The following is a 26,756-nucleotide window of genomic DNA, read 5'->3' on the forward strand; positions in this document are numbered from 1 at the left end:
ATTAATTTCTCAACTGTTACAGATATTATTTCTTAGGATTGTTCTATCTGAAAATGGGCCTTTGGACTAGGTTCTCACCACCCCTTCACGACTGTCCTTCTACTTTTCAAAAGAAAGGCATACCTCCACCCCATCCCTCTGCCCCATCCATCCCAAATGTTACCAGCCTGCTTTGTCCAGACTGTTTGTGGGGCTGGATGAAGGGTGTTGAGAGCAGAAAGCATCTACCTTCTGGGCTGCACATCCCCTGGGCCAGTTGGTTTCCCACTTTCTGTTTTCATCACGATTGAAGGAAGACTCTATCAACTGGTAGATCTTTCAAAATGATTCTGGAGGATAAATTCTATGTTGCTTTTGATATACAACTCAAGAGAAGTTCTCAGAATTGAGTGACATTTGTGTTACAGATTCCTTCCATTCACAACTTCTGAACTTTGTGAATAAGTTTTATTAGGCTTTACAGCTTTAAAAATTAAAATGGAAGTAACATTGTTGCTGAACCTGTCTCATTCCAGTAAGAAGAATTATTACTCTAGGGTTAAATAAACTAACTGAGAAACAAAAGAGCCCACTTCTTTCATTGCCAATGACATTTCCAATATAATTTCACTTTTAATGTTTAGTAATTGTTTATAAAGATTTAAATTTATTTATGTCTTTGATGAATCATATACTACTACTAATCATAACCATAAGTCAATCCGGGAGAAAAATCTTTTTTAAGATTCAGAGATTTGTGATCATAAGAAATTTTAAAAATATCGAATTTATATGTATTTTTTGTTGCAGAGAGGTAGTGTGGGGTGATCAATATGATTTTCAAGTATAAAATTATATTGCACAAGGATATATGTGGGGGAGTGGAATGGAAAGACAAAATCATGAAGAAAAATAATGTTAAAAACCGTGTGCATATATTTTATACTGATGATGGTGAAAATCAGATTGCCTGGTATTGTGATGTACTGGCTACAGCTAAAATAGTGCTGCAACAGTTTTATTTTATAGGTAACCATTTACAGTGTTGCAAATTATACTCCTTGCAATAAAAAGATTAAAGATTTTATATGTTAACTTTAAAAAAGGAAGAGAGGGTTCAAGTAGGTTTTTCAAAATTCTAATGGGAGTTTGAGAGCAGAAAAGTCTGAAGCCTGGGGTGTCAGTTGGGAGAAGGGACATATGTTGGAGTACAGAAATCCAGATTCTGCCATTTATTAGCTCCGCAACTTTGCGCAATTAATTAAACTGATCCAGTGTCCTTTTTTTTTTTTTTCGGTTGTGCTGCGGGGCTTGTAGGATTTTAGTTCCCTGACCAGGGATTGAACCCTGGCCCATGGCATTGAGAGCGCGGAGTTCTTAACCACTGGACCCTGCCAGGGAATTCCCCAGTTTGCTTTTCTTACGCAATGAAAATAATACTTTTCTTACTAAACTGTGGTGAAAAGAGGTGACTTGATTGTGGGCAACACTCTAGGCAGAGGGTCCTATATATAATCAGTAAGTGTTGGTTTCTCATTACTTCTTCCAATGCCATTATGATTTTTCTTTCCATCTCCTTCATTCTCCCTTCTTCTACCCTCTTGTATATTCAAAATTAGCCTCATCTTACACCCCCTATTAAATATATTTGATTCACATTTGAAAGGTCCCAGAGTGTCTTCTATAAGTCCATTCATCCAACAGATATACATTGGGTACTTATTATATTTCAGAGACTATTATGGCACTGGGGATAAACCTGTGAATAAAAAAAGAGGAAATTCCTATTGTCATAGAGCTTATATAGTAACTAAGTGCATGGTGATGGGAATGCATTGGCTACTCCCAGCATAGCAGTGTCCTCTCACTGTTAGTTAATGTCCTTTCACATTGGACAGTCCCACTGACTAATGGGAGACCAGTTAGGTTCCTGCAGGTTGGGTCAGCCATCCATTCATGCATCTATCCACCCAGCCATCTTTTCAATTAAAATGTACTGAGACACTCCTAGGTGTTAGGGCCACCATCAGACATTCTTCCTCTGAAAGGTGACCACAGCAACACACTATTTTAACAAAGTCCCCTTGATGCATGCTTTATCACAATACGTCTGGAGACTAATTGCATGATGTATCTATTTTTTGGTTAAAATGCAAATACCTCTGGTTTTCTTTAATTTTTGACTGTGTTTCCTATTTGTTTAAAATATCAAATACATTTTGAATGATTCAAACCAATTTGTGTATTCCTCATAAAACAATAATTTGTTTTACTGAGACTTGCTTCTGGAATGCAAGTAAAAAAATATTTAAAATGATGGATTTAGGGATGGGAGAAGATCTAGGTACTCAAAGTGATTCTGTTTCTACTTGGTTTTGAAACTATCATGGAATGTTGTTCCACCACTTACTTGGAAAACTAGTCTTTCATAAATGCAACACTGAGTTAGTTTATCCAGATTTTATCCAGAAGTTTAAAAATAGTTTGTAACATTCTACACTCCCAGTTTCCTTCTCTCTACCCAATTCTTACAGATACAGGTCTTCAGAGAAGCCAAAGTTTTAAAGATGAGACATTTCAGTTCGTTCAGACAAAGAGATCTTTTATCAAAGCATACAGTTCTTTGAGTCAAAATATTTTTTCTTTTTTAAAATTGAGATAAAGTTCACAAAATAAAACACACCATCTTTACTCTTTTAAAGTTTATAATTCAGTGGTTTTTAGTGTTCTTAGAATGTAACCATCACCACTATCCAGTTCCAGAACATTTCCATCACCCCAACTCTCCCCTTCTTCAACCCCTGATAATTACTAATCTATTTTCTGTCTCCATGAAGTTGCCTATTCGGGACATTCCATATACATGGGATTATACAGTATGTGATTTCTTTCACTTGCGATAATGTTTTCAAGGTTCATCCACGTTGTAGCACGGATTGGTACTTCATTGCTTTTTATGGTCGAATAGTATTCCATTGTATGGATGTAGCACGTTTTGCTTATCTATCCATCAGTTGAAGTGAGTTGTTCCCATTTTTTGGCTATTACAAATAATGCTGCAGTAAATATTCATGTACAAGTTTATGTGTGAACATATGTTGTCAGTTCTCTCGGGTATATACCTAGGAATGAAATTGCTGGGTCATATGGTAACTCTATGTTGAACTTTTTGACGACCTGCCAGAATGTTGTACCATTTTCCATAAAAACATGTTTATATGTGTTTTCTGTATGTAGGCAAAATGTGTATTTCTATACTAGGGGATTCCTTTTTAGTTTCAAAAAATAAAAAAAGCACTTGAAAGAATCGTAGCTTGGATTTTTAAGAGAAAAGATTAAATCGAAGAAAATTCCCCTTAGCAAAATGAAGCAATATTTTTTGTACAAGCATTACATACATATATCTTTTCATTTCTCAAAAATATATTTATGCCATAAAGAATTTGAGAATATTTTTACTTCTAAGAATTAAAAATTAAGTATTCAGTTTAACCATTGCTAAGAAAAGATTGTTACGTCAAAACACTGTTGAAGTTCCCCTTTAGAAAATATTTCCATCGCTAACTCTGAATGATGAAAGTAATTATTTTCAACATTATAACGCATACTCTGTTTTAAGAGATATATTTATATTTAACATATACAGACTTTAAACCCAGGACATAGAACCTCACTTGTAGATGAGAGTCTTCTGGAAGAGAAGAGTGGCAGAATTTTTTTTAAGTACCAAGATTTGACTATGAAGTAATTCGTGCACATGGCATTGGTAAGGCGCTCTTTCAGGTGGATCAAGCCCTTGGCCACAGATTCCTGGTGAGTGTCCTCAAGTACGATCACTGGTTTTTATTTAATAATTTCCCCTAAAGGTTGGTTCTGCAGGTGTAAATTATCTGAATGCTTCACATGTCAAAAAGCCCAATTATTCCAGAAACCTATGGATCATGCCTGCTGCCATTCTGTGATTCATTTTTATTATTAAACAGCAGTCCTCTCTCCTCTCCACCAGTTGCACCCACATGATCACCCAGTGGGAGGATGCACAAGGCTACAGATTCTTGCTCTCCTATTCACTGGGTTTGAATAGCAAAAACCTTCTCATATGTCCAGAGCAGCAGGGTCCCTATAACTAGGAGAGTTAGGACAATGCACTTCATGAGTGGGGTAGGCAGAATAATGACCCCCAGAGATGTCCACACCCTAATGCCCAGAGCCTCTGAACGTGCTCTGCTATGTAGCAAGGGGGAATTATGGTTGTCGATGAAATTAACATTGCTAATCAGCTGACCTTGCCATGGGGAAATTATCCTGGATTATCTGGGTGGGCCCAGTATAATTAAAAGGGTCCCTAGAAGCAAAAGAGGAAGGCAGAAGAGTGAGAGTCGAGAAGGAGATGTGATGAAAAGAGCAGAGGCCAGAGGGTTGCAGCAAGGGAGAGACTCAGCTGGTCACCGCTGGCTTTGAAGGTGGAACAGACCGTGAGCCAGGGAATGCAGGCAGCCTTTAGAATCTGGAAAAAGCAAGGAAACTGAGTCTCCCTTGGAGCCTCCAGAAGGAACACAGCCCTGCCAGCACCTTGATCTTCTGCCAGTGAGACCTACTTCAGACTTCTGACCTCCAGAACCATAAGAGAATAAATTTGTATTGTTTTCAGCCACTGAGTTTGTGGTCATGTGTTACAGCAGCAGTAGGAAACTAATATGAGATTATTCGAGGTGACTAAAAAAAATTTTGGGAATTAAGACAGGGAAATGTTAAACAGTGAAAAATGTGAGAAGTTTTGGAGCTGATGAACATGTATTGATGGGCAGTGAAGGGAGAGAGGGGGATGGGAGGGAGGACGCAATTCTTCCAGAAATGCAGCCAAGTCTTATTTATTTGGAGCGAATGTGAAGGAAACTGCAAAGTACTCTTAATTTTGAATTGTTCTTTAAAGAAAAAAAAAAGCAACCCCACTCCTAAGCGTATATCTGGAAAAGATGAAAATTCTAATTCAAAAAGGTAACATGAACCCCTGTGTTCATAGCAGCACTATTTACAATAGTCAAGATATAGAAGCAACCTAAGTGTCCGTCGACAGATGAATAGATGAAGAAGATATGGTGTAGATATATGCAGTAGAATATTACTCAGCCATAAAAAAGTATTAAATAATGCCATTTGCGGCAGCATGGATGCAACTAGAAATGATCATACTAAGTGAAGTCCAACAGAGAAAAACAAATACCATGTGATATCGCTTATATGTGGAATCTAAAAAAATGATACCAATGAACTTATTTACAACACAGAAACAGACTCACAGACATAGAACACAAACGTATGGTTACCAAAGGGGAAAGAGAGGGAAAGGATAAATTAGGACTTTGGGATTAACAGATGCACACTACTATATATAAAATAGATAATCAACAAGGACCTACTGTGTAGCACAGGGAACTATATTGGGTATCTTGTAATATATATTGGAAAAGAATCTGAAAAAGAATGTGTGTATATATATATATCTGAATCAGTTTACTGTAGACCTAAAACTAACACAGCATTGTAAATCAACTATAATTTTAAAAAAAACATAAAAAATAGAATTGCCTTATTTTTTTAAAAACCTGCTGTATTAAAAAAAAAAGGAATTGCCTTATTTTTAAATATATTAAGCAGCGGGAGGAACAAATGGGGGATGGGGTGGGGGGAGAAGGGACAGTCACAGGGATTCCGATCTGTCTGAAGTGCCACCTCCGAGCCACTCTGCCTACAGCCTTTTGGGCACGTTATCCAACATTTCTGAGTCAGTTTGCTCTGGTGTAAAATGCGGAAAAACCTACCCTGCCTACAATTTTAATGAGACTATATATACGGAGGCCAAAATTGCTATAAGATGTAACCTGTCCTTATTTACAAATGTCCAAAGTGATAACAACCTGATTAAACAACCGTTGTTGTAAATACTTTTTGATTTAAAACAGTTTATTCCCTCTATTTATCACGTCTTTCCCCTTTTTCTTTTCTGATTTACTCCATTACTACACTGAAATGCCACCCTGGCCTATACTGGAATTGTCATGAATTCCAAGAGAAGGGTCGTGGAGAAGGGGGACTTTAGTGTGGAGGCCAGTGAGTGTGGGCCGGACCCACTCCCAGTCTCCCATCTCCTAGCCTGGGTCTCACGCAGAGGCATGGCTCTGTAGGTTTCTGTAATGCTTATCAGCATCTCAATGCAAGAAGAAGGAGCCGAGGATGGAGAAATAAGCCTCCTTTGGACAGGAGGTTTCAGAGAGGAGAAGGCTTTACACGAAAAAAGGGACAAGGGTGGCAGAGAAATCACAGCCCGAGTCTGGGCCCCAGTTCTCCTCCCATCCAAGCTGTTTTAAGGATTCAATGCGATGATGGATGTGGAAGCTCTTGGACAATCATAAGCCCGAGGCAGACATATGCAGTTTTGAGTGGTTGTCCTAGTCACTCCAGGCTGCTGTGACACATACCATCGACTGGGGGGCTTATGAGCAATGCAAATTTATTTCTCACAGTTCTGGAGGCTGACAGTCTGAGATCCGGGTATCAGCATGGGCATGTTTTTGTGAGGACGCTCTCCTGGGTTGCAGACTGCTGGCTTCTCATCGTATCCTCACATGGGAGAAGGACTGAGAGAGAGCTCTCCAGGTCCTTTTAGAAGGGGAATAATCCCATTCACAAGGACTGCACCCTCATGACCTAATACTCCCAAAGGCCCCACCTCCTAATACTATCACATGGGGGTTAGAATTTCAACATATGAATTGGCGTAGGACACACACATTCAGTCTTTCTTTGGTTGCATCTTTCCTGTTAAAATTTCTCTATAATAATGATGTTACCCCAGTTGGATTTCTGCCTCACTTATAAGACCCTGAACTACCTAACTCTCCCCTGACTTGTTCGTATTGTTTCCCAAACCGTCTCCCCAGTCCGGTTAGGTTTCTTCCATCCTCCCTCCTTCCGGCTGGTTCCACTTAACAGCATCCAGGATACACTAGTCTTTGCAGCAGTTCCTGGACAAGGCTGCCTCCTTCCAGCTCTCCTCTAGTTTTCATTATGAGAGTCGTCTCCCTCCAATCATCCGTCCATCCAGGTCTCACCTTCCAAGTGTCCCCACCGCACCCAGCACAATGAGGACCACACCAAAGGTTGTGAGTACTTGACTGATTAAAAGGAGGAAATGTAGTGATGATATCCAGAGAGAGGATAACATTTATCTTGTCACTTGTGACAATCAACTGGCGACAGTAGCCTTATTGGAAACTAAAAAAAAAGGTTTCTGGAGTTAATTCTTGTGTTCTTTTTCTTTTTAGGTTGTTTTGCATTAAAACCAGCAGTTTAAGTTAATCTGCGTTTTTGCTTTTTCGTAGGTTGCTTGTACTTATTCTCTTTTCTGTACAACATGCGTACGGGGTAAGTCCATTAATGAGCTCTGATTGCATGTTGAAAATTCACTGTATTGAATGAATCATTTTCATTATACTTTTTTAACCATTTTTAAAAATGCAAGTATAGTTAATTTACAATATTGTGTTAGTTTCAGGTGTACAGCAAAGTGATTCTGTTTATCTATCTATATCTTGATTCTTTTCCATTATAGATTATTACAAGATATTTAATATAGTTCCCTGTGCTATACAGTAGGTCCCTGTTGGTTATCTATTTTATATATAGTAGTGTGTATATGCTAATCCCAAACTCCTAATTTATCCCTCCCCTTCTTTCCCCTTTGGTAACCATAAGTTTGTTTTCTGTGTCTGTGAGTCTATTTCTGTTTTGTAAATAAATTCATTTGTATCATTCTTTTTAGATTCCACATATAAGCGATATCATATATTTGTCCTTCTCTGGCTTATTTCACTTAGTATGATAATTTCTAGGTCCATCCATATTGCTGCAAATGGCATGATTTCATTCTTTTTTATGGCGAATATACCATTTTATATATATATATATATATATATATATTTACCACATCTTCTTTATCCATTCATCTGTTAATGGACATTTAAGTTGCTTCCATGTCTTGGCTATTGTAAATAGTGCTGCTATGAACATTGGGGTGCATGTATTTTTTCAAATTAGAGTTTTCTCTGGATAAATACCCAGAAGTGGGATTTCAGGATCACATGGTAACTCTATTTTCAGTTTTTTAAGGAACCTCCATACTGTTCCTCATAGTGCCTGAACCAATTTATATTCCCACCAGCAGTGTAGGAGGGTTCCCTTTTCTCCACACCTTCTCCAGCATTTATTATTTGTAGACTTTTTTTTTTTTTTTTTTTTTTTTGCGGTATGCAGGCCTCTCACTGCTGTGGCCTCTCGCGTTGTGGAGCACAGGCTCTGGACGCGTAGGCTCAGCGGCCATGGCTCACGGGCCCAGCCGTTCCGCGACATGTGGGATCCTCCCGGACCGGAGCACGAACCCGTGTCCCCCGCATTGGCAGGCGGACTCCCAACCACTGTGCCACCAGGGAAGCCCTATTTGTAGACTTTTTGATGATGGACATTCTGACTGGTGTGAGGTGATACCTCATTGTAGTTTTGATTTGCATTTCTCTGATACTTAGCAGTTTTGAGCATCTTTTCATGTGCCTCTTGGCCATCTGTATGTCTTCTTTGGAGAGATGTCTATTTAGGTCTTTTACCCGTTTTTTATTTGGTTGTTTGGCTTTTTTTTATATTAAGCTGTATGAGCTGTTTGTGTATTTTGGAAATTAATCCCTTATCAGTAGCATCATTTGCAAATATTTTATCCCAGTCCATAAGTTGTCTTTTCATTTTGTTTATAGTTTCTTTTGCTTTGAAAAAGATTTTAAGTTTAATTAGGTCTCATTTGTTTATTTTTGTTTTTATTTCCATTACCCTAGGAGACAAATCCAAAAAAATTTTGCTGCAATTTATGTCAAAGGGTGTTTTGCCTATGTTTTCCTCTGGGAGTTTTATAGTATCCTATCTTACATTTAGGTCGTTAATCCATTTTTTTTTTAACATCTTTATTGGAGTATAATTGCTTTACAGTGGTGTGTTAGTTTCTGCTTTACAACAAAATGAATCAGTTATATATATACATATGTTCCCATATCTCTTCCCTCTTGCGTCTCCCTCCCTCCCACCCTCCCTATCCCACCCCTCCAGGTGATCACAAAGCACCGAGCTGATCTCCCTGTGCTACGCGGCTGCTTCCCACTAGCTATCTACCTTACGTTTGGTAGTGTATATATGTCCATGCCTCTCTCTCGTTTGTCACAGCTTACCCTTCCCCCTCCCCATATCCTCAAGTCCACTCTCTAGTAGGTCTGTGTCTTTATTCCTGCCTTACCCCTAGGTTCTTCATGACATTTTTTTTCTTAGATTCCATATATATATGTGTTAGCATATGGTATTTGTCTCTCTCTTTCTGACTTACTTCACTCTGTAAGACAGACTCTAGGTCTATCCACCTCATTACAAATAGCTCAATTTCGTTTCTTTTTATGGCTGAGTAATATTCCATTGTATATATGTGCCACATCTTCTTTATCCATTCATCTGATGATGGACACTTAGGTTGTTTCCATCTCTGGGCTATTGTAAATAGAGCTGCAGTGAACATTTTGGTACATGACTCTTTTTGAATTATGGTTTTCTCAGGGTATATGCCCAGTAGTGGGATTGCTGGGTCATATGGTAGTTCTATTTGTAGTTTTTTAAGGAACCTCCATACTGTTCTCCACAGTGGCTGTATCAGTTTACATTCCCACCAACACATTAATCCATTTTGAGTTTATCTCTGTATATGGTGTTAGAGAATGTTCTAATTTCATTCTTTTACATATAGCTATCCAGTTTACCCAGCACCACTTATCAAAGAAACTGTCTCTTCTCTGCTGTATATTCTTGCCTCTTTTGTTGTAGAGTAATTGACCATAGTACATGGTTTTATTTCTGGGCTTTCTATCCTGTTCCATTGATGTTTATGTGTTTTTGTGCCAGTACCATACTATTTTGATTACTGTAGCTTTGTAGTATAACCTTAATTCAATTCAGGGAGCGTGTTTCCTCCAGCTCCGTTCTTCTCAAGATTGTTTTGGCTATTTGGGGTCTTCTGTGTTTACATACAAATTAAAATTTTTTTTGTTCCAGTTCTGTGAAAAATGCAATTGGTAAATCAATAGCGATTGCATTGAATCTGTAGATTTCCTTGGGTAGTATAGTTATTTTGACAACATTGATTCTTTCAATCCAAATACATAGTATATCTTTCCATCTGTTTGTGTCATCTTTGATTTCTTTCATCAGTGTCTTATAGTTTTCAGAGTACAGGTCTTTTGCCTCCTTAGGTAGGTTTAGTCATAGGTATTTTTTTTCTTTTTGATGTTATGGTAAATGGGGTTGTTTCCTTAATTTCTCTTTCTGATATTTCATTGTTAGTGTATAGGAATGCAAGAGATTTCTGTACATTAATTTTGTATCCTGCAACTTTACCAGATTCATTGATGAGCTCTAGTAGTTTTCTGGTAGCATCTTTAGGATTTACTATGTGTAGTATCATGTCATCTCTGCAAACAGTGACAGTTTTACTTCTTTTCCAACTTGGATTCCTTTCATTTCTTTTTCTTCTCTGATTGCCAGGACTTTCAGAACTATGTTGAGTGTAAGTGGTGAGAGTGGACATCCTTGTCTTGTTCCTGATCTTAGAGGAAATACTTTCAGGTTTTCACCATTGAGTATGATGTTAGCTGTGGGTTTGTCATATGTGACCTTTATTATGTTGAGGTATGTTCCTTCTATGCCCACTTTCTGTAGAGTTTTTTTTTTTAATCATAAATGGATGTTGAATTTTATCAAAGGCTTTTTCTGCCTCTATTGAGATGATCATATGGTTTTTATTCTTCAGGTTGTAAATGTGGTGTATCAAATTGACTGATTGGCGGATATTGAAAAATCCTTGCATCCCTGGGATAAATCCCACTTGATCATGGTATATGATCCTTTTAATGTATTGTTGGAGTTGGTTTGCTGGTATTTTGTTGAGGATTTTTGCCTCTGTGTTCATCAGTGATATTGTCCTATAATTTTCTTGTTTTGTGATATCTTTGTCTGGTTTTGGTATCAGGGTGATGGTGACCTTATAGAATGAGTTCGGAAGTGTTCCTTCCTCTACAATTTTTTGGAATAGTTTCAGAAAGTTAAGTGTCAGCTCGTCTCTAAATGTTTGGTAGAATTGGCCTGTGAAGCCATCTGGTCCTGGACTTTTGTTTGTTGGGAGTTTTTAAATCACACATGCAATTTCAGTACTTGTAATTAGTCTGTTCATATTTTCTATTTCTTCCTGGTTCAGTCTTGGCAGATTGTACCTTTCTAAGAATTTGTTCATTTCTTATAGATTGTCCACTTTATTGGCATATAGTTGCTTGTAGTAGTCTCTTATGATCCTTTGTATTTCTGCAGTGTCAGTTGTAACTTCTCCTTTTTCATTTCTGATTTATTGATTTGATCCCTCTCCTTTTTTTCTTGATGAGTCTGGCTAAAGGTTTATCAATTTTGTTTACCTTTACAGAGAATGAGCTTTTAGTTTCATTGATCTTTTCTCTTGTGTTCTAGTCTCTATTTCATTTATTTCTGCTCTGATCTTTATGATTTATTTCCTTCCTTTATGATGAAAACCTTTGGGTTTTGTTCATTCTTCTTTCTTTATTATACTTTTAAACAATTCACTCTCTGGGATTATTCTCTCATCTGTAAAAATGAAGTGTTGGATTAGATGAACTCTAAGGTTTCTTTTATATTCTACAGTTAAGACTGATTACCAAATTGCATAGGTATTAGAGATTTTTTTTTGTTTTATAATATAACCCTTTCTTCAAAGCTTTTTTCAGAGTGGGCAGGAAGCAGCCGGGCCATTACAAGATTAAATCAAGAAGTATAAGATTAAATTTGAACGTTTTAATTCTGGAGAAGGATAAGCCTAGAACATTCCGTAATAAGCCCTCTTTCTTCTGCCTCCTCTCTAGAGAATCTAAGTTATTAAACCCAACTTCAGACATTTCTAGGAAATCCTACTAGAGGCAGCCTTTAGTCAGGTTCATCTTGAGAAAGCCAGACTGGTTTAAATCACGCTAGTGAACACACGTCTGTCTATCCGTCCGCTAGCTTGGATCCACCTGATCCAACTTCGGTGATTTCAAGTTATCATAGGTCTTTGCAGAGTGAATCAAAATAGAAAGTTGCCATGCATTCTCCTTTCCCTTTTAGTCAGGAGCAAAAGCACATGCATTAAAGAATAGGACGCCCTAGGTTTTTGGCTTTGCCATTGATTCATCTCTTAACCTATTCAAGACTCAGTTTTCTCCTGTGGGAAGTGGGCATGATAAAATTTGCCCAACTTAGTTCACAGGCATTTCAGAGAATCACCTCAAATAATGAACAGAAACATACTGAAATATTTGTGTGTGAATTATTTTTTCTCTTATCTGACTTTTCTAAGTTTCTTTTGTATTACATTCTTTTTTTTCTATTACAAAAGTCTACAGAGCACTAAATTTTACTTCCTTTGTTACTTATGTCTCATATAAGTGCATATAACTCCTGAACCAAAGATTATTCTATCCTGGACCTTCCTACCAAATTCTGGTATGCGAAGATTCTAGAGATTTCACACAGAGAGTGGCTATACTGTAGGTGGGTTTTAAAGGTAGAGAAATAAATTGATGCAATCTCTATTAAAGGCAATTTGGCATTATCTATCAGGATTTTAAATGCACATGCCTGTTGACATAGCAATTTCCCTTTTTGGAATTTATCATACATATTTATTCTGACTTATGCATAAAGGCATATGCACAAGAATATTAGTTTAAAGGTAGTGTTTGATAGCAAAAAAGGGAGATAATGAAATGACCATCAATAAGGACTGATTAAGTAGTACTTTGTTTGGTGGATAGTCATATGTATTAATTCAGAATGATTAAGTGAGAAAAGCAAGGTACAAAGAAATACACCATTTGGGTAAAAATAAAACAAGGACAAAAATCACCAAAAGTGTGTGTGTGTGTGTGTGTGTGTGATCATTGTGTAAATATGCTCATAAATGCCCAGACACGGGTTTGAAGAGAGCGATTACCTTTAGGGGAGGGAACGGGGGGCCAGAGTTGGAAGATAAAATGTCTTTTTTCCATTACACTATTTTGTACTGTTTGAATTATCATGTGCATATGTTATTTGTTTTGCCAGAAAAACCCAATAAAAGTAAAAAATGCAAGACTGATTACTAATCTGGAAGTTAGTAAAATATTTTCTTTAACTTTCTATGCAACAAGTATTTGTTTAAAAAGATCTGAGATAAAATAGATAGTGACTTTTCTTCTCTTTGAAGAAGAATGACACTGGTTTTTGAGAATGCCACTGTATTCCCAGTGAATGTGGTTTATATTTTGGATGTTGACTTGTCTGAGATATTGTCTTGATCTCTTTTTAATGGGATTATACAATCTGTTTCTGAGGTGCAGTTTCTTCCTCTATAAATGCCCCCCCCTTTAAAGTGATGTTTTTGGGGATATGTCTGATGTAGAAGAACTTTGTAGGGACTAAAATCACCTCGCTTTTTTCTTTTATTGGTCCAAGTCAAAGCTTTACATGTGTTCCTTTATTAGAATTCTGCTAATCTACTTTAAACTGATTCTTGTCTGAAATTTAATTTTGCTACAAACATCTCAATGATGCTTGGCACAATTAAGTTAAAAAAAAACAAACTTGCCTTTATTTTCAAGCCATCTAATCAACTGACCTTCTTTTTTCTCTGGTTATTTTGATATTTCACTGAACACATAGTAATGAATCCCAACCTTAAATGAACCCAAGTGTTCAGCCTAGTTATTTTAAGTGCTTTCATGCTGTCCTGACCTGGCCCTGAGCATTTAAAAAATTGTTTTTACCTAATCAGGGTTTTGAACTTATTGTTTCTGCATTTATAGATAACAGGGTTCCTCAAAATTCGAGAGGCATATGTTTCTGAAACTTCAAATACATTTTTTTAAACTTAAATTATCTAATTGCTTGGCTCTTGTCAAGGTTTGAATTTTTATATACTTTTAATGACCCATAAGCATTATGTTTATAAAGATGTCCTTTTTATTAATGCTTAAGTTAAAGATTTTTTATTGTGTCTGCACATACTTTTCAAGAAAAAAGAGGTCTTAATTGTATGATTGAAAAGAAAAATGAATGCTGCTTAGACTCCTTTCCCTCCCATCACATATACATTCGTATGTATACATTTGTGTATTTCATGTGTACATATGTATATTCATGTATATTTATGTACATAAGTATGTTTGTATATTTATGTATATATATCTTCTATCAGAACTGTACATATTGGTTCAGTTGTTTTATGTTTCCCCGTTATATGTTGGTCTAAAGGCTAAAGTCTACAGTGTTGTTAGTTTTAAGAGATCTATCAGTTATAGAAGCATGTGGTCCTGTCCACACCTTCGACTCCTGGCACCGAGAGCTGCTTTACCACATCCTCCCTCTCAACAGCACCCCTGTCTGTGAACAAATGCTCAGTGCATTTTCACTGCAGGTGCATGATGCTGGCTGTCGTTAAGGATCTACTTATGGAAACAGTTCCTCTGGGACTGCTGTATTGAAGTGACTGATGACTCACCATATACACAGAATTTGTGAGAAAAAGGGGCTGATTCTTCCCACGGGGCGTGCGTGCGTGTGCGTGCGTGTGTGTTAAAGTTAAGACAAGATGCGACTGTGGGGTCGTTCTCTAAAGAGAGTTGAAGAAAAGCTAGCTAAAAGTGGGGAAAGTGCTCAAATTATTCAAGTCCAAGAGCTTTCTGGTTGAGACACACATTAGAGGGAGCCATCTTGGAGTATTGGCAAATTGTAGGAAGAATAAGTTTAATCCGAGTCCAAGGCTATGACTGCAGTTCTGACCCAGGAGGGCCTCCCTGTGGGACACATACCCTAGCTGATCTTGGAGATAAAGTAAGAGGGTCTTATTGAAAAAAAGCCAAGCTTATAATTTAAACTTGACACCACTGTGGTGTCTGGTTGTGTAAACAACTACATAGTTAACATTCTAAGATTGTTCACAACTTGGTAAACGAAATCTTACCGAGAGAGAGATTGCAGAAGATTCCGATTAAAGCAGAGTAGCTTCAGAAGGAGTTTTTTTTTTAATCCTGGCTCACATAAACGTTTATCCTGCTCACATAACCATCAACTCTTTTATTATCAAGCCACAATATAAGTTTTTTGCCTTTTTATATATCAATATTAGTCTTTTCACAGTTTCAGAGGTAAAATTATACTGTGACATTCTCATGAGTTAGATAAACCAACAGTGCTTGTTATAAGGTATATACCATGTACCCATCGAGGTGATGAATACTGGTAAACTAAAGCAGATTCTTCACTTTCTAGGGTGGAAAGAAGTTTATTGGTCCCTGCGGGGGAAGAGATTGCTCTCTTTGCCAGTGCTTTCCTGAAAAGGGGTCTCGGGTAAGTGATATAAAAATCAGCATGGGAAATGGGAACGGGAAACGGGAAATTACTAATCAAAGGGCATAAAGCTTCAGTTACGCAAGATGAATAAGTTCTAGAAATCTTCCGTCCAACCTTCTACCCACTCTCAGCAATAATGTTTTGTTCACTTAAAATTTTGTAGAATCACCTTGTACAGAAAGGACCCTGGTGCAAATGGTCCATGCCGGGTCGCCATTATTGATATTCATGTTGTATATCAACATTTTAAAGGCTCTGTCTGAGAAATTCTGCAGTGAGTTAAAAAAAAAAAAAAGCCTACTTAACTTTGTTTAAAGTAGTGTTTCCAGACATTTGACCACATGACTCTTTTTTGGACAGCACCTATTAAGATCCCGTGGAATAGTGTTCTGTAATCGAAGTGAGAGCTGCGTTTATCGTGTGCTTCTTGTGTGCCCGGCACTGTCCTATGTGCTCGAAATGCTTTAGCTCACTGATCCCACGCAACAGCTCTCTTCCCATCTTATGGTACCATCTTTGCAGTGTCGAAGACTTCAGCACAGAGCAGTTAAGTCCACCCAGGACGGTGCTCTTGATGACTACACCCGATTCTCTGCCCTGAGATGCACAGTAACCCTTAGAGTATATAGGGTCTCTTACACATTTATTTATGAACCTCTCTCGTATATTCTGACAGCAGCAATTGGCAGGCACTAACTCATCTGTGCTGGAGTATTAGATCAAACCATCCTCTTGATTAAAAATACTCCCACAATCTTCCCAGAAAAGAGTATGTTTCAGAAGTTTTGGACAGTTTTTGAGTCAGATCAGTGATCGTTTTGAAACATGTCCAAATCGATCCCACGGGGCTGTGTGTGACACTCAAAAAACACAAATCAGTCAAGATGAGTCAACAAGGAGGTGAAATATTACCTTTCTCAGAGAAAGGACCATTTTTTCTCCCACAGCATTGCTTTATCGTCACACGAGTTGTGTGACACATGTGCAGGTCCTTCGTTGTGTTCTTGCTGTAAGCAGCTACCTTGTTGAGCTGAAGTTATGGCAGATCGCTTTCTACTTAAACGGATTTGTTTCTTCTTCAGTAAAATTTTGGTGATCAGAATTTACCTCGAGCTTTTCCCAGCCACTTTCATGATACAATTTAAAAACTGCATTTCCAGGAAACAAAGTTAGGACCCTAAAAAAGAGCCGAAGTGCTTTAGCTTTTTTCATGTCAATGGACACAATACTCAGGAAAAAAGCCTGGCGTTTGTGTGAGGTTGTCCCTATAAACGTGCCAAGGTTTTAAGACCCTTTGAGCTTGAGGCCCAAGAAAAATGTAGTGATCAGCTCCGTGGCAGGAATGGGATGGGGACACAACAAAACAAAGAGGGACAGTGGTTTTGATGAAGCCGGCTAGGTGTGGTCCTCTGATTTAATGATGTCGGGACATTTTTTTTTTTTTTTGCTGTCACAGCTGGATGGAGGGGGGTGCTACTGGTTCTAGTGAGTCACAGCCATGGATGCTCTTCAATATCTACAATGCACAGGACGGCCCCACATGAAAGAACTGAAAGAACTAGCCATCCTCAAACGCCGGTAGTGCCGAGGTTGAGAAACCCTGCTTTAATCCTACAGCAACTCTGCGAGGCCAGTAGGATTATTACCAATATTTCCATTGGTCAGTACAAGGAATCTGGATTTACAAGAATTTTAAATCACTTGCTAGTATGTGGAAGAGGCAGGAACCACCTTCTGGTATTTGGTCTCAGCCCCCGAGTTTGCCCTGTGATCAATGAGAAGAGGATTACACTCAGGTTCAAACACCAGTTTTAGCCCTAACTTTTGGGAGCCCTCGTGGCGGCTTGAATCTGCCCAAGCCCCAGTTTCCTCTGCCCAGTTTTCTCATATTTACCTGCCTGGCGCTTTGTCTTCTGTGTCCTTGGGCCCTAAAACCATCGTAAGCATTTGCACGTGTAGAGGATGCTCTGTTTCTCCCTTCACACAGTCTTCAGCGCCGTGGGTCAGGAGGGCTCACGGGGGTGGGCTGCGCCCCGCCCCGCTGTCTGCGTCCCTGCTTCTGGGTGGTCAGGGAGAGCTGTGTGCGGAGCACCGCCAACCTCTGCCCTTCCCGGCACAGACGGGTCCTTTGTGACGGCACAGGTCGCTGGTGATGTTTTCCAGCTAGGAATTTGGGAGCGTGTCTGGTGCATACCCGGCAGGTGGTTTGGAGGCGACCAGCCGGCTCGCACATCATCTCTCGAGCCGCCGTGACAGCTCAAGGTGCACTATAAAGACAGGAACGTACCGAATTCCGAGGGTTGAGGCTCTGCCCGAGGCGGCATAGCCCGTGAGTGGAACAGCCAGGCCTTCCTAAGAAGGAAATGATTCCTCTCGTATGGTTGAATGGCTGAGTGAGTGGTTTGTTCAGCCCCAAATCAAAACTGCTGTGTCTGCAGCGAGGGTTGGGTGCCAGGCTGGGTGAGGGTTTCAACGGAGATGGAAGCTGGGGTTTGAGGGGGAGTTGGGATGCATCAAAGGGCAGGTGCCAAGGGGGGGCTCCTTCATCTCACCGCTGTCCCGCTGGAGGCTCACAGCCCAGCCTCAACACATGTTCTCTTCAGTAATCACTGTGACCTCCCGTTGGACCATCTCCGGCTGCGTCAGCTGGGCCACTCACGCTCCCTTGAACATAATCTAAATATTCCCACTCCTCTACCTTTTTATTCTTTTAAAAGAATAATTATAGTAGTTTTCATTGTAATATTCATATATGCTTATTATAGACCATTTAGATAATACTGGAAAACTAGAAGGCACAAAATAAATCATCCATGGATTCACTACGATGAAGCAATCACTCAATATTTATTAATTTTTTGACACACCACCTCTACCCTTTTCTGGAAAGCCTTCCCACTTCCACTCGGCCTCCATCTTGAGCCCTCCTCAAAGGAGCTCAGAAGAGACGCTGCCCCCATAAGGCCTCCTGCCTGTCCCAGCTGGTGTGGATGGGTCCCCCCGTGTGAACCTGCTTCCCTTCCGTGATGCTTCTCATACCCTGACCTCTGCTTGGGTTCGAGTGTGGATATGTCTGACCCTCTTGATTAGATTGTCAGCTCATGCTCCTTAAAGGGGGCTGTGTGGACATGTGCGAAATGTTTATGCTGGCTCCCGGCCCATCGTGGATGCTCTAGAAATAGAAGTTGCCTATGTTTGTTTCTCCTCTTTGAGAGATGGGGGTCCTTTTTTGGTATTTCTTTGAGGTGATCACAGTAGATGGCACCTAACAGGTAGTTAATAAATACACATAAATCAATAACTTAAAATTCAGAGTTCAGCCTGGACAGGATTTGGGAGCCTGAGCTGGTGGCCACATGCAGCATGTATGTGGGGACACCCACCAAGTCCAAGGGAAACGGGAACGGAATTAGTGGTAAGTCTCTCCCCCCTGCGTCTTTTTTTTCCCACACACAACATGTAAACCTGGTAGTAAGTGACTATCTCACAGAGTTCAGATTTTCTTGGAATTTCAGGTAGGGCCAGAAATAAGCACTTTGAGCCACAGAAAGGAGCATGACCATTGCTGTACTCAGATCTTTTAAAGGTTCAGTAGCATCCTGCATTTTCAGTGTGGGACACTGGGGATTACCCCTTTGGTCTTTTTGGTTTTCAGAGCCCTCACCTGGAAAATAAGGGTTTGTACTGGAGGGCTGGTCCTGTCCCTCCCAGCCCTAACACCCTGTGGTTCTGTGATGTGCGGCACGACTTTTCACATGTGACAGCGATTTAATGGCTTCCAAAATACTTTGTGACTCTGCCTAACGTTTACCCAAGCATCATTATGGTCCCTCTTTAAGGATATGAATGAGGTGGACTTGGGCAGGATTTTAAATTATTCTTTATCTGTTTCAACGGAAGAATCTCTGTTTCTTTGATGGAGGTCTTGTAGGGAAAATTACATGTCTTCATAGACTAGGATGGGACCTTTTGTAAGTTCTGCTTTAGTAACTAGTTTGATAATAAAGACACCTTCTATACTTTTTTCCAGAATAGAATATATTTGTATTGTTTTCCATTCAAGGGAGTCTAGTAACTGTTAAGTCAATAGAACTTTACAATTTGGTAGCTTTATACACAAGAAGGTCAAATGGCTTAAAACTCAAGGCCTGTCTTAGTTTTTTTTGGTTTGAAAACCAAAATCACACATCAGCAAACCAGTCTTTCCTTTGGGACTTTTAAATCACTAAAGTATATACAAGTATCTTTCCTGCAGTTTCATTCACTTGTCCCTCACACTCCTAAGAGCTTGCATTCCATTATAAAAATGGAATTTCCTTGGGTAGTTTTAACTGTTGTTAACATTTTTCATATCATTAAATTATTTGCACACAAAGTTCTAGAATTCAACCTCTTTATCACTCACACAGCTGCGTTCTAGTACACTCTCTAACTGTAGCCTGATAAATGGTTCAGAGCAATTATTTTCATGTCCCAAAGTTTGCGTAAGTCAATTATGTTACATTTTGATAGAAGCAAGTTCCAGTGACAGCGGAGAAGTTGGCAAATTTGGTCTGTCGCCGCCTCTTCGTGTTTTGGTTTTGATTTCTTCTTTTTCTTGCTGCTGCTTTCTCCTCCAAGCACCAACTCCTTAGCTCATTGTGTCTCTACTGGAGAATTCTCTGATAGATGCTGACACACTCAGTGGCCTTCAGGGGACAGCAGGTGACCTGAGTGAGGGGCCCTGGGAAGGGGCCTCAGCCTTGGGGACTATATGAGGAGCAGAGCAGTGCGCTTGTCATGTAAAGGCATCAGACTTCAGAATTAAAAAAACATAGTGCCTAACAATTAAACAAATTTCCTGGTAGAATTCAACCCGCCACGTGCCAGCTTGTAACTGGTTTAGCTTGTTAAAGTGTTCTCCTTGTCATGAATATTAAGCTTAAATTTTGAAGAATGGAAAACTTGCAGAAGTTGAAAGAATGAATCTTTTATGTCAGTGCATGAGGAAGTATTTCTGAACAGGGTATGGGAGACCGGGGGGGGGTAGAGGGGGGATATATGCCTATCATTTTATATTATTTGGCCTATTAGCTGTCACTAATAGCTGATATCTATACAGAGGAATAACTCCAACTAATTAACATGGCTTTCAGCGTGCTTGACAATCTGTCTCTTTAGATCCAGCGTTTGTGTTTGAAAAAGGAGAGAAAGCAAGCTTATATCTGCCTGCTACTTTCATTAAATAATTTGCCAGTATTATTTACCAAACAGGCCAAGTGTACAAAACCTCACTGAGGAATCCTGGTTGCAGAGGATGTCTGAAGGTAGATTTTGGCATCTCTCCCCCAGTCAGTCACCTCATTAAACGGGCAGTGATTTGCAGCCTGAACCCTTGGTCTTCTGTGTGGAGTTCAATCCCATAGCAACGATGATTGCTGAGCTCTGCGACCCAGTGTGGACCGTGGCCAGGCGGGCGCAGAGCTCAGCAAATGTGGGGCTAGGCTGAACTTGAGAGGATCAAGGTCATTACCAAAGTGGAGTCAGCCTTTGTTGTTGGTGAGAAATAAGGTGCATCTCAAAGCAGGGCGTATTCCACGCAGGCACACAGGGAGTGGTGTTTGTGACTCTGAGAATACCTCTCTAGTGCAAAGGTAGCCTCCGACTAAACTAGTTGAAATGCTGAATTACAGAGTTTTTAGGAAAGAAAAGTGTACTTCTCCTTTCAAATACCATTTTCAATAAGTTGCCAAGAAATCCACAGGGAAACATATGTCTCCAAGGTGCTCTTTTGCCACTCCTCTGTCATACATACACGAACTTGCAGTTCACTCAGCAAATAAACATTCATTCATTCAGCAAACAGCCATTGAGCATTCACCGTGTGCCAGGCATCTGACGAGGCTGTGAGGCCTCGGGGATAAAGAGGACAGTCCCTGTGGCCTGGAGCTCGGGTTCCAGCAGGAGAGACAGATTCACCTCCCAGCTGTTATTTCTGGGTGCCTGATGAGTGCCAGGTGTGGGGTGGTCTAGGTGCTTGGGATGCATCAGGGAAGAGGACAGACGAAGATCCTTGTGCCCTCCCCAGGTGGATATTTGGTGCCCTACCTCGATTTTGCACTGGAGCCTGTGTGTGTGGTAGGCAGTGCCGGGGAAGCTTGGACCTGGTGGAACTGGCGGTCAACTAGCAGTGGCCTGGTGGAAGCATGGTGTGTTCATTCCTAGGGCTGCTGTAATAATGACCACGTATCTATCTGGTGGCTTTAGACAACAGAAATTTATTTTCTCACAAGTTCTAGAGGCCAGAAGTCCACCAGCAGGGTGTCACCATTGCCATACGCTCTCCATAGGCAATAGGGGAGACCCCCATTCCCTGCCTCTTCCAGCCTCTGGTGCTGCTGGAGTTCCTTGGCTTGTGGCTGCATCACTCTCATCTCTGCTTCCATCTTCACATCAGCTTCTCCTCTGTGTGTCTGTTTCAAATCTTCCTCCATGTCCCTCCACGTCTTATAAGGATACATATAATGGCATTCATACCTAGATAACGCAGGACAAAATCCTCATCTCAGAATCCTTAACTTTACCACATCGTTTGCCACCTAAGGTGATATGCACGGGTTCTGGGGTTAGGGCGTGGACATATCTTTTTGTGGCCACCCTCCAAACCACTGCAAGTGTTTGGGCAGAGAGACCAGCCCCTACTGAGGCCCTGAATTGAGAAGGAGATGGGGTGGTATGTTTGGTGGACCAAAAGGTGACCGGAAAAGTTTGATCCTGCAGGTGAGGGAGCAAGTGGTAAGGGATGCAGTTGAAAAAGCAGAGATACAGTTTATCCTGAAGAATAAGCAGAGGATTCGAAAGATTTTAGGAAGAGTAGAAACACGTTGAATTTGCGTTATAAGAAGATCGTTCTGGCAGCTCTTTGGAGAATACAGTGATGGTGGTGCGGGGTGGGAGCAACCTTAGGAAGGACGTCAGGAGGCCGCTGTCGCTGCCCCGGTGGAGGTCACGGTGCCTTAGCAAGGGCGTGGGCGTGGGCGTGAGCGTGAGCGTGGGCGGGGTGGGGGAGAGGATGGGTGTCGGAATGTTTGGGAGGCAGACTGGTCGGGAGAAGGAGGCTCCATGCGGGGTGGTGGGGGGTTAGGGTTAGAGGCGCCCAGGACGCCCAGGGGCCTGAGAGCAGCTGTGTGGGTGGCGGCCTGTGGCCGAGGAGCACGTTTTGGGGGATGATTCTGAGTCCAGCTTTGCATGTGGACGTGTGGCCGGGGCTCCTGAAGGGCGTCCGGGTGAGCGAGGGAAATAGAGGGGGGTGCTCAGAGTTGGATGTCATTGACCCCATAGAGATGGACAAGTTTGCCTAAGAGAAAGCAAGAAGAGGGGAGGGTGGCCTAGTGGAGTTGCAGGGGCAATACCACCCAGCCCGCCTGCCCCCAGAGGAAGGGGAGCCAGCACGGGAGACACAGGCAGGAGGAAAACATGGCCAGGGCCAGGGGCAGGGACACCAGAAGAGCAGAGCAAGGAAGAGGGAGGGAGAGACGCCTGGGTTCAAGCTTCTCAGGTGCTGACCAGGAGCTCTCAGCGCTGCCTGTTCCGTTCCCACAGCAGGTGGGCGATGCTGGGCTGATGTTATGCTGTTACTAAAAATGGGAAAACCACTCTTCCATGACCTGGCTCAAGGGGTGGCCTTATTTTTTTTTTTTTATTGAAATATGGTTGATTTACAATGTTTCAGGTGTACAGCAAAGTGATTCAGTTTTATACACACACACACACACACACACACACGTTGTTTTTAAGATTATCTTCCATTTTAGACTATCGCAAGATATTGAATATAGTTCCCTGTGCTATACAGTAGGCGGGGGACCTTATTTATTGTTCGGTGGCAAAGCCGTGTCTTCTAGTTCTCAGTGCAGTGTTTTTTTCCCACTGCACCAAGCTGCCTCTTAAGAAAACAGCTGATCTTTTTCTTACATTTTGTATCTATGTCATAGGAGATGATGGATGTTCACTCCACTTACTGTGATTCATTATGCTGTACGTCTTTTTTATCTTTTTTGTTTGTTTGTTTGCTGCACCGTGCGGCTTGCAGGATCTTAGTTCCCCGACCAGGGATCGAACCTGGGACTGAGGAATTCCCACTGTTTTACTGAGATATAATTGATGCACCACTGTATAAGTTTAAGATGTACAGCATAGGGAATTTCCTGGTGATCCAGTGGTTAGGGCTCCACGCTTTCACTTCTGAGGGCCGGTTCAGTCCCTGGTCAGGGAATTAAAAATCCTACAAGCCGTGTGGCACGGCCAAAAAAAAAAAAAAAAAGATGAAGAACCTGGAAGAAAAAAAAGATACAGAAAATATAGCTTATTAATCAAATAAAAAGACATTAATAAGTGAGTTTTACCTGACTGGTTTGGAAGACCACCTTATTGTCCTGCTTGTGTTTATGAAAAAAATAGTATTCATTTTACATCCATTAAAAAAAACACACACACAGCTGAAGATCCTGAGTCAGCGTTACTACAGGCTAAACTGACAAATTTATGCCCTCATTGAGTGAGACAAATTTATGCCCTCATTGAGTGAGGTGAACTTAAGGTACAAGAAAATACTCTGCCATTGCAGTCCGGTCTCCTTGGATTGTCTACTCTTTGAGTAAAACCTTTTTGTTATTTATTTTATGATCCTTCTAGATCTCCAGCAGTCCTTACATCTGTGATACAGGAGGACCCTGGAGGCACCAGCTCTTTAGCTGCGCATTGATTCCCGTTTGAGGGTTTAAGTGATGTTATACCGCCACCTAGGGGCTGAACGGTTGAATTTCAGTCAAGTGTTAAAAAGGCAGAGGGGTGCTGCCGAAAGCTTCTTTGTTGATTTTAATAATAAAAGGCCATGAGTATATGTTTAGAATTTATACTGTGTAAGGCAGTAGCCAAGGTGCTGAGGTGGTAATAAAAATTTACACGGATTCCTGGCCTCAAAAATCTTACTGGACATCACCCCAAGCAGATATTAAAGTAACATGCACGAAACAATAATGGAAAAGAGATGCTGAGCCTCTTTAGGTATTATGTTAATTGTTTGAGGGTGGACATGAGAGTTTGTACCAGAGTGAGATTAATAAGGACTAGGGTGAAAAGGGAAGCATGTATGACTCTGCTTCCCCAGGTGGTAGCCAAGTGGCCTTGGGTCACTTGCTTCATCTCTCTGAGGCTCAACTTCCTCATTTCAGAATGAATAAGTAGATACAGGATGACTTTTTTGCTTTAAGGATGTAAGGATTCCGTGAGAAGAATGCACAGTGCTGTGTCAGTGCCCAGAATGGAGTAAGTGCCCAGTGAAGGGTACGCTAACATCGTCATCATCATTTTCATCATTGCTGTCATCATAGTTTTGGTTGGAGGAAGGTTGAATTTGAGCTACAGATGGACAAAGGCTGCTATTGCCTCAGGCAAACAGAAGACACAAGTGTAATTGGAGCAGAGGGTGTAGGTGTGGACACACAGGGACTAGGGTTGGCTGGGGTGGAGGAAGGTAGACTGTGCTCATTGCAGGTGTTGATGGAAGCAATAACACAGCAAAGGGAAGACTGAAGGTCAGTTGACAGTTACATGTGGAAATGGGGAGGAGACTGGAGTTAGAGAAGCTGGGGAGGCTGGTGCTTGTGTCCCCCACCTGAGATGACCAGACCACAACCCAGGGTCACCACGGTGGGATGAAAGAAAGACAGACACACCTGAGACTTAATTCAAAGAAAGATGTGATAGGCTTGGTCTTGGGACGGAATGGATAAGGAGGGAAAGGGGGATCACCAAAGCTGACAGCTGCGTGGGGAGTTTAAATGATGGAAGGAACCAAGTTGCCATCTGCTGAGTCAGGGGAAAAAAAGGCAGGGAAACTAGTCTGGGATGAGCTCACCTCTGATATGATGAGTGTAAATTTACAGGGAAGAAGATTCAAGGAAGTTTCTAGAAAACAGAGATAGAGGATGGGACTAGAAAGTTAGATTTGAGAACCACAAAAATGGAGGTCTTTAACTCATTTGATGAATACTATTGTTTCCCCCCCAAAAAAAACTTCATAAGAGAAAATAAAATACATCAAGATAAAATTTTTAAAATGTTTACAAATAAGATAAGGCTGGAAGCAGTTGAAATGTCATGGTAGGCAGAGCGTGAGTGTGGTTTAGTGCAGGGACCCTCCATGGTGCCAGGATGACGCCGTGGAAGGAGGTGAGGTTTGGAGAGAAACTGACTGATCCAGGTATGAACCCAAGCTCACTAGACACCTCAGTTTGAGTAAGCTATACCCCCCTAGGCTTTCCTCATTTCTACAGGGATAAAAATCTCAGTATTGCTGGTTGGTTTAAGTGAGGAAAGGGAGGCGCATAACCAAGCTTAATAAAGAAATACCTTCCCCTTCCTGCGATACTTTTGATGATCAATGTCATGATCTTATTGACCAAGGTTAATTTGGAAATTTATGTGTAACTAGTATAATAAAAGCATCTTTCTTACTCATTTGTTTGTTCGTCCATTCATTCATTCATTTATACTTCCTTGCACTGATTCTCTGGTTAAAAAAGAGCAAGAAGTAGCACAAAAAGTGTGTTTGTACATACATTTGTCATTGTATATCTGTAGCTATTTCTCTCAATCCTCATACTGCTAAAATGACAAAGGATTTCTTAGATTTTTGTCATTCCCCATAGGGTTTGGGCCCTGGAGGCAAGCAGATCCGTGGCAGCCCAAAAGACTGTTGTGGAGATTTGCGTTTTAAAAATGTACATATCCTCTTATCTGTTGGTCTCGTCTACCAAGTGTTGTGAAATAAAAATAGTTTGATCTTAGCCCAGCTCCAGAAACGTGCCCGACACAGACGATTAACAAGGCAGAATCCTAAAGGAATGTTCCGGCTTCAGAGAGCCAGGTGTAGGATTCTATGTCCACTCCGATTGCCTCCATCCTTTATTTGTACAGCTGGCCCGAGAGCCCAGTGCGCCTGTAGCCACAGTGGGGAGGCGCGTATAACAGGTCTGATGACACGGTGTCAGCCTGGCCTTTGGGTAGAAGATGATGGCCTGGTGGCTTCCCATGGCATGCCAGAGCTTCCTCAGCTGTCAAGCCGATTGGCATTTCTGGATTTAGTGAATCCGTTTTCTGACTTCATTGTCTCTCACAGAAAGTCGGAAACCACAGACGCAATTCCATGCAAAAAAAAAAAAAAGAAATTCAGAGATCCCGCATCTGGAAGCCAGCCATTCCCCTGGGCATTTTTTCTTTTT

At 40.8% G+C, this 26,756-nt stretch overlaps 1 protein-coding gene across 1 annotated transcript in view; it reads left to right on the forward strand.

The window, feature by feature from the left end:
* Window positions 1-3,736: 3,736 nt before the first annotated feature.
* The window catches only part of COL4A4 (collagen type IV alpha 4 chain), a 124,808-nt gene continuing 101,788 nt past the window's right edge, over window positions 3,737-26,756 (forward strand). Inside the window, exons 1-3 of the mRNA XM_089916079.1 lie at window positions 3,737-3,792; window positions 7,362-7,404; window positions 15,412-15,489. Coding sequence (XP_089772205.1) covers window positions 3,737-3,792; window positions 7,362-7,404; window positions 15,412-15,489 — 177 coding nt within the window. The remainder of the gene's footprint in view (window positions 3,793-7,361; window positions 7,405-15,411; window positions 15,490-26,756) is intronic.

The sequence above is a fragment of the Delphinapterus leucas genome, chromosome 8 (assembly GCF_059928025.1).
Source record: "Delphinapterus leucas isolate spDelLeu-1000000601 "Yukka" chromosome 8, BTC_Dleu_Yukka2, whole genome shotgun sequence".
Taxonomy (NCBI): domain Eukaryota; kingdom Metazoa; phylum Chordata; class Mammalia; order Artiodactyla; family Monodontidae; genus Delphinapterus; species Delphinapterus leucas.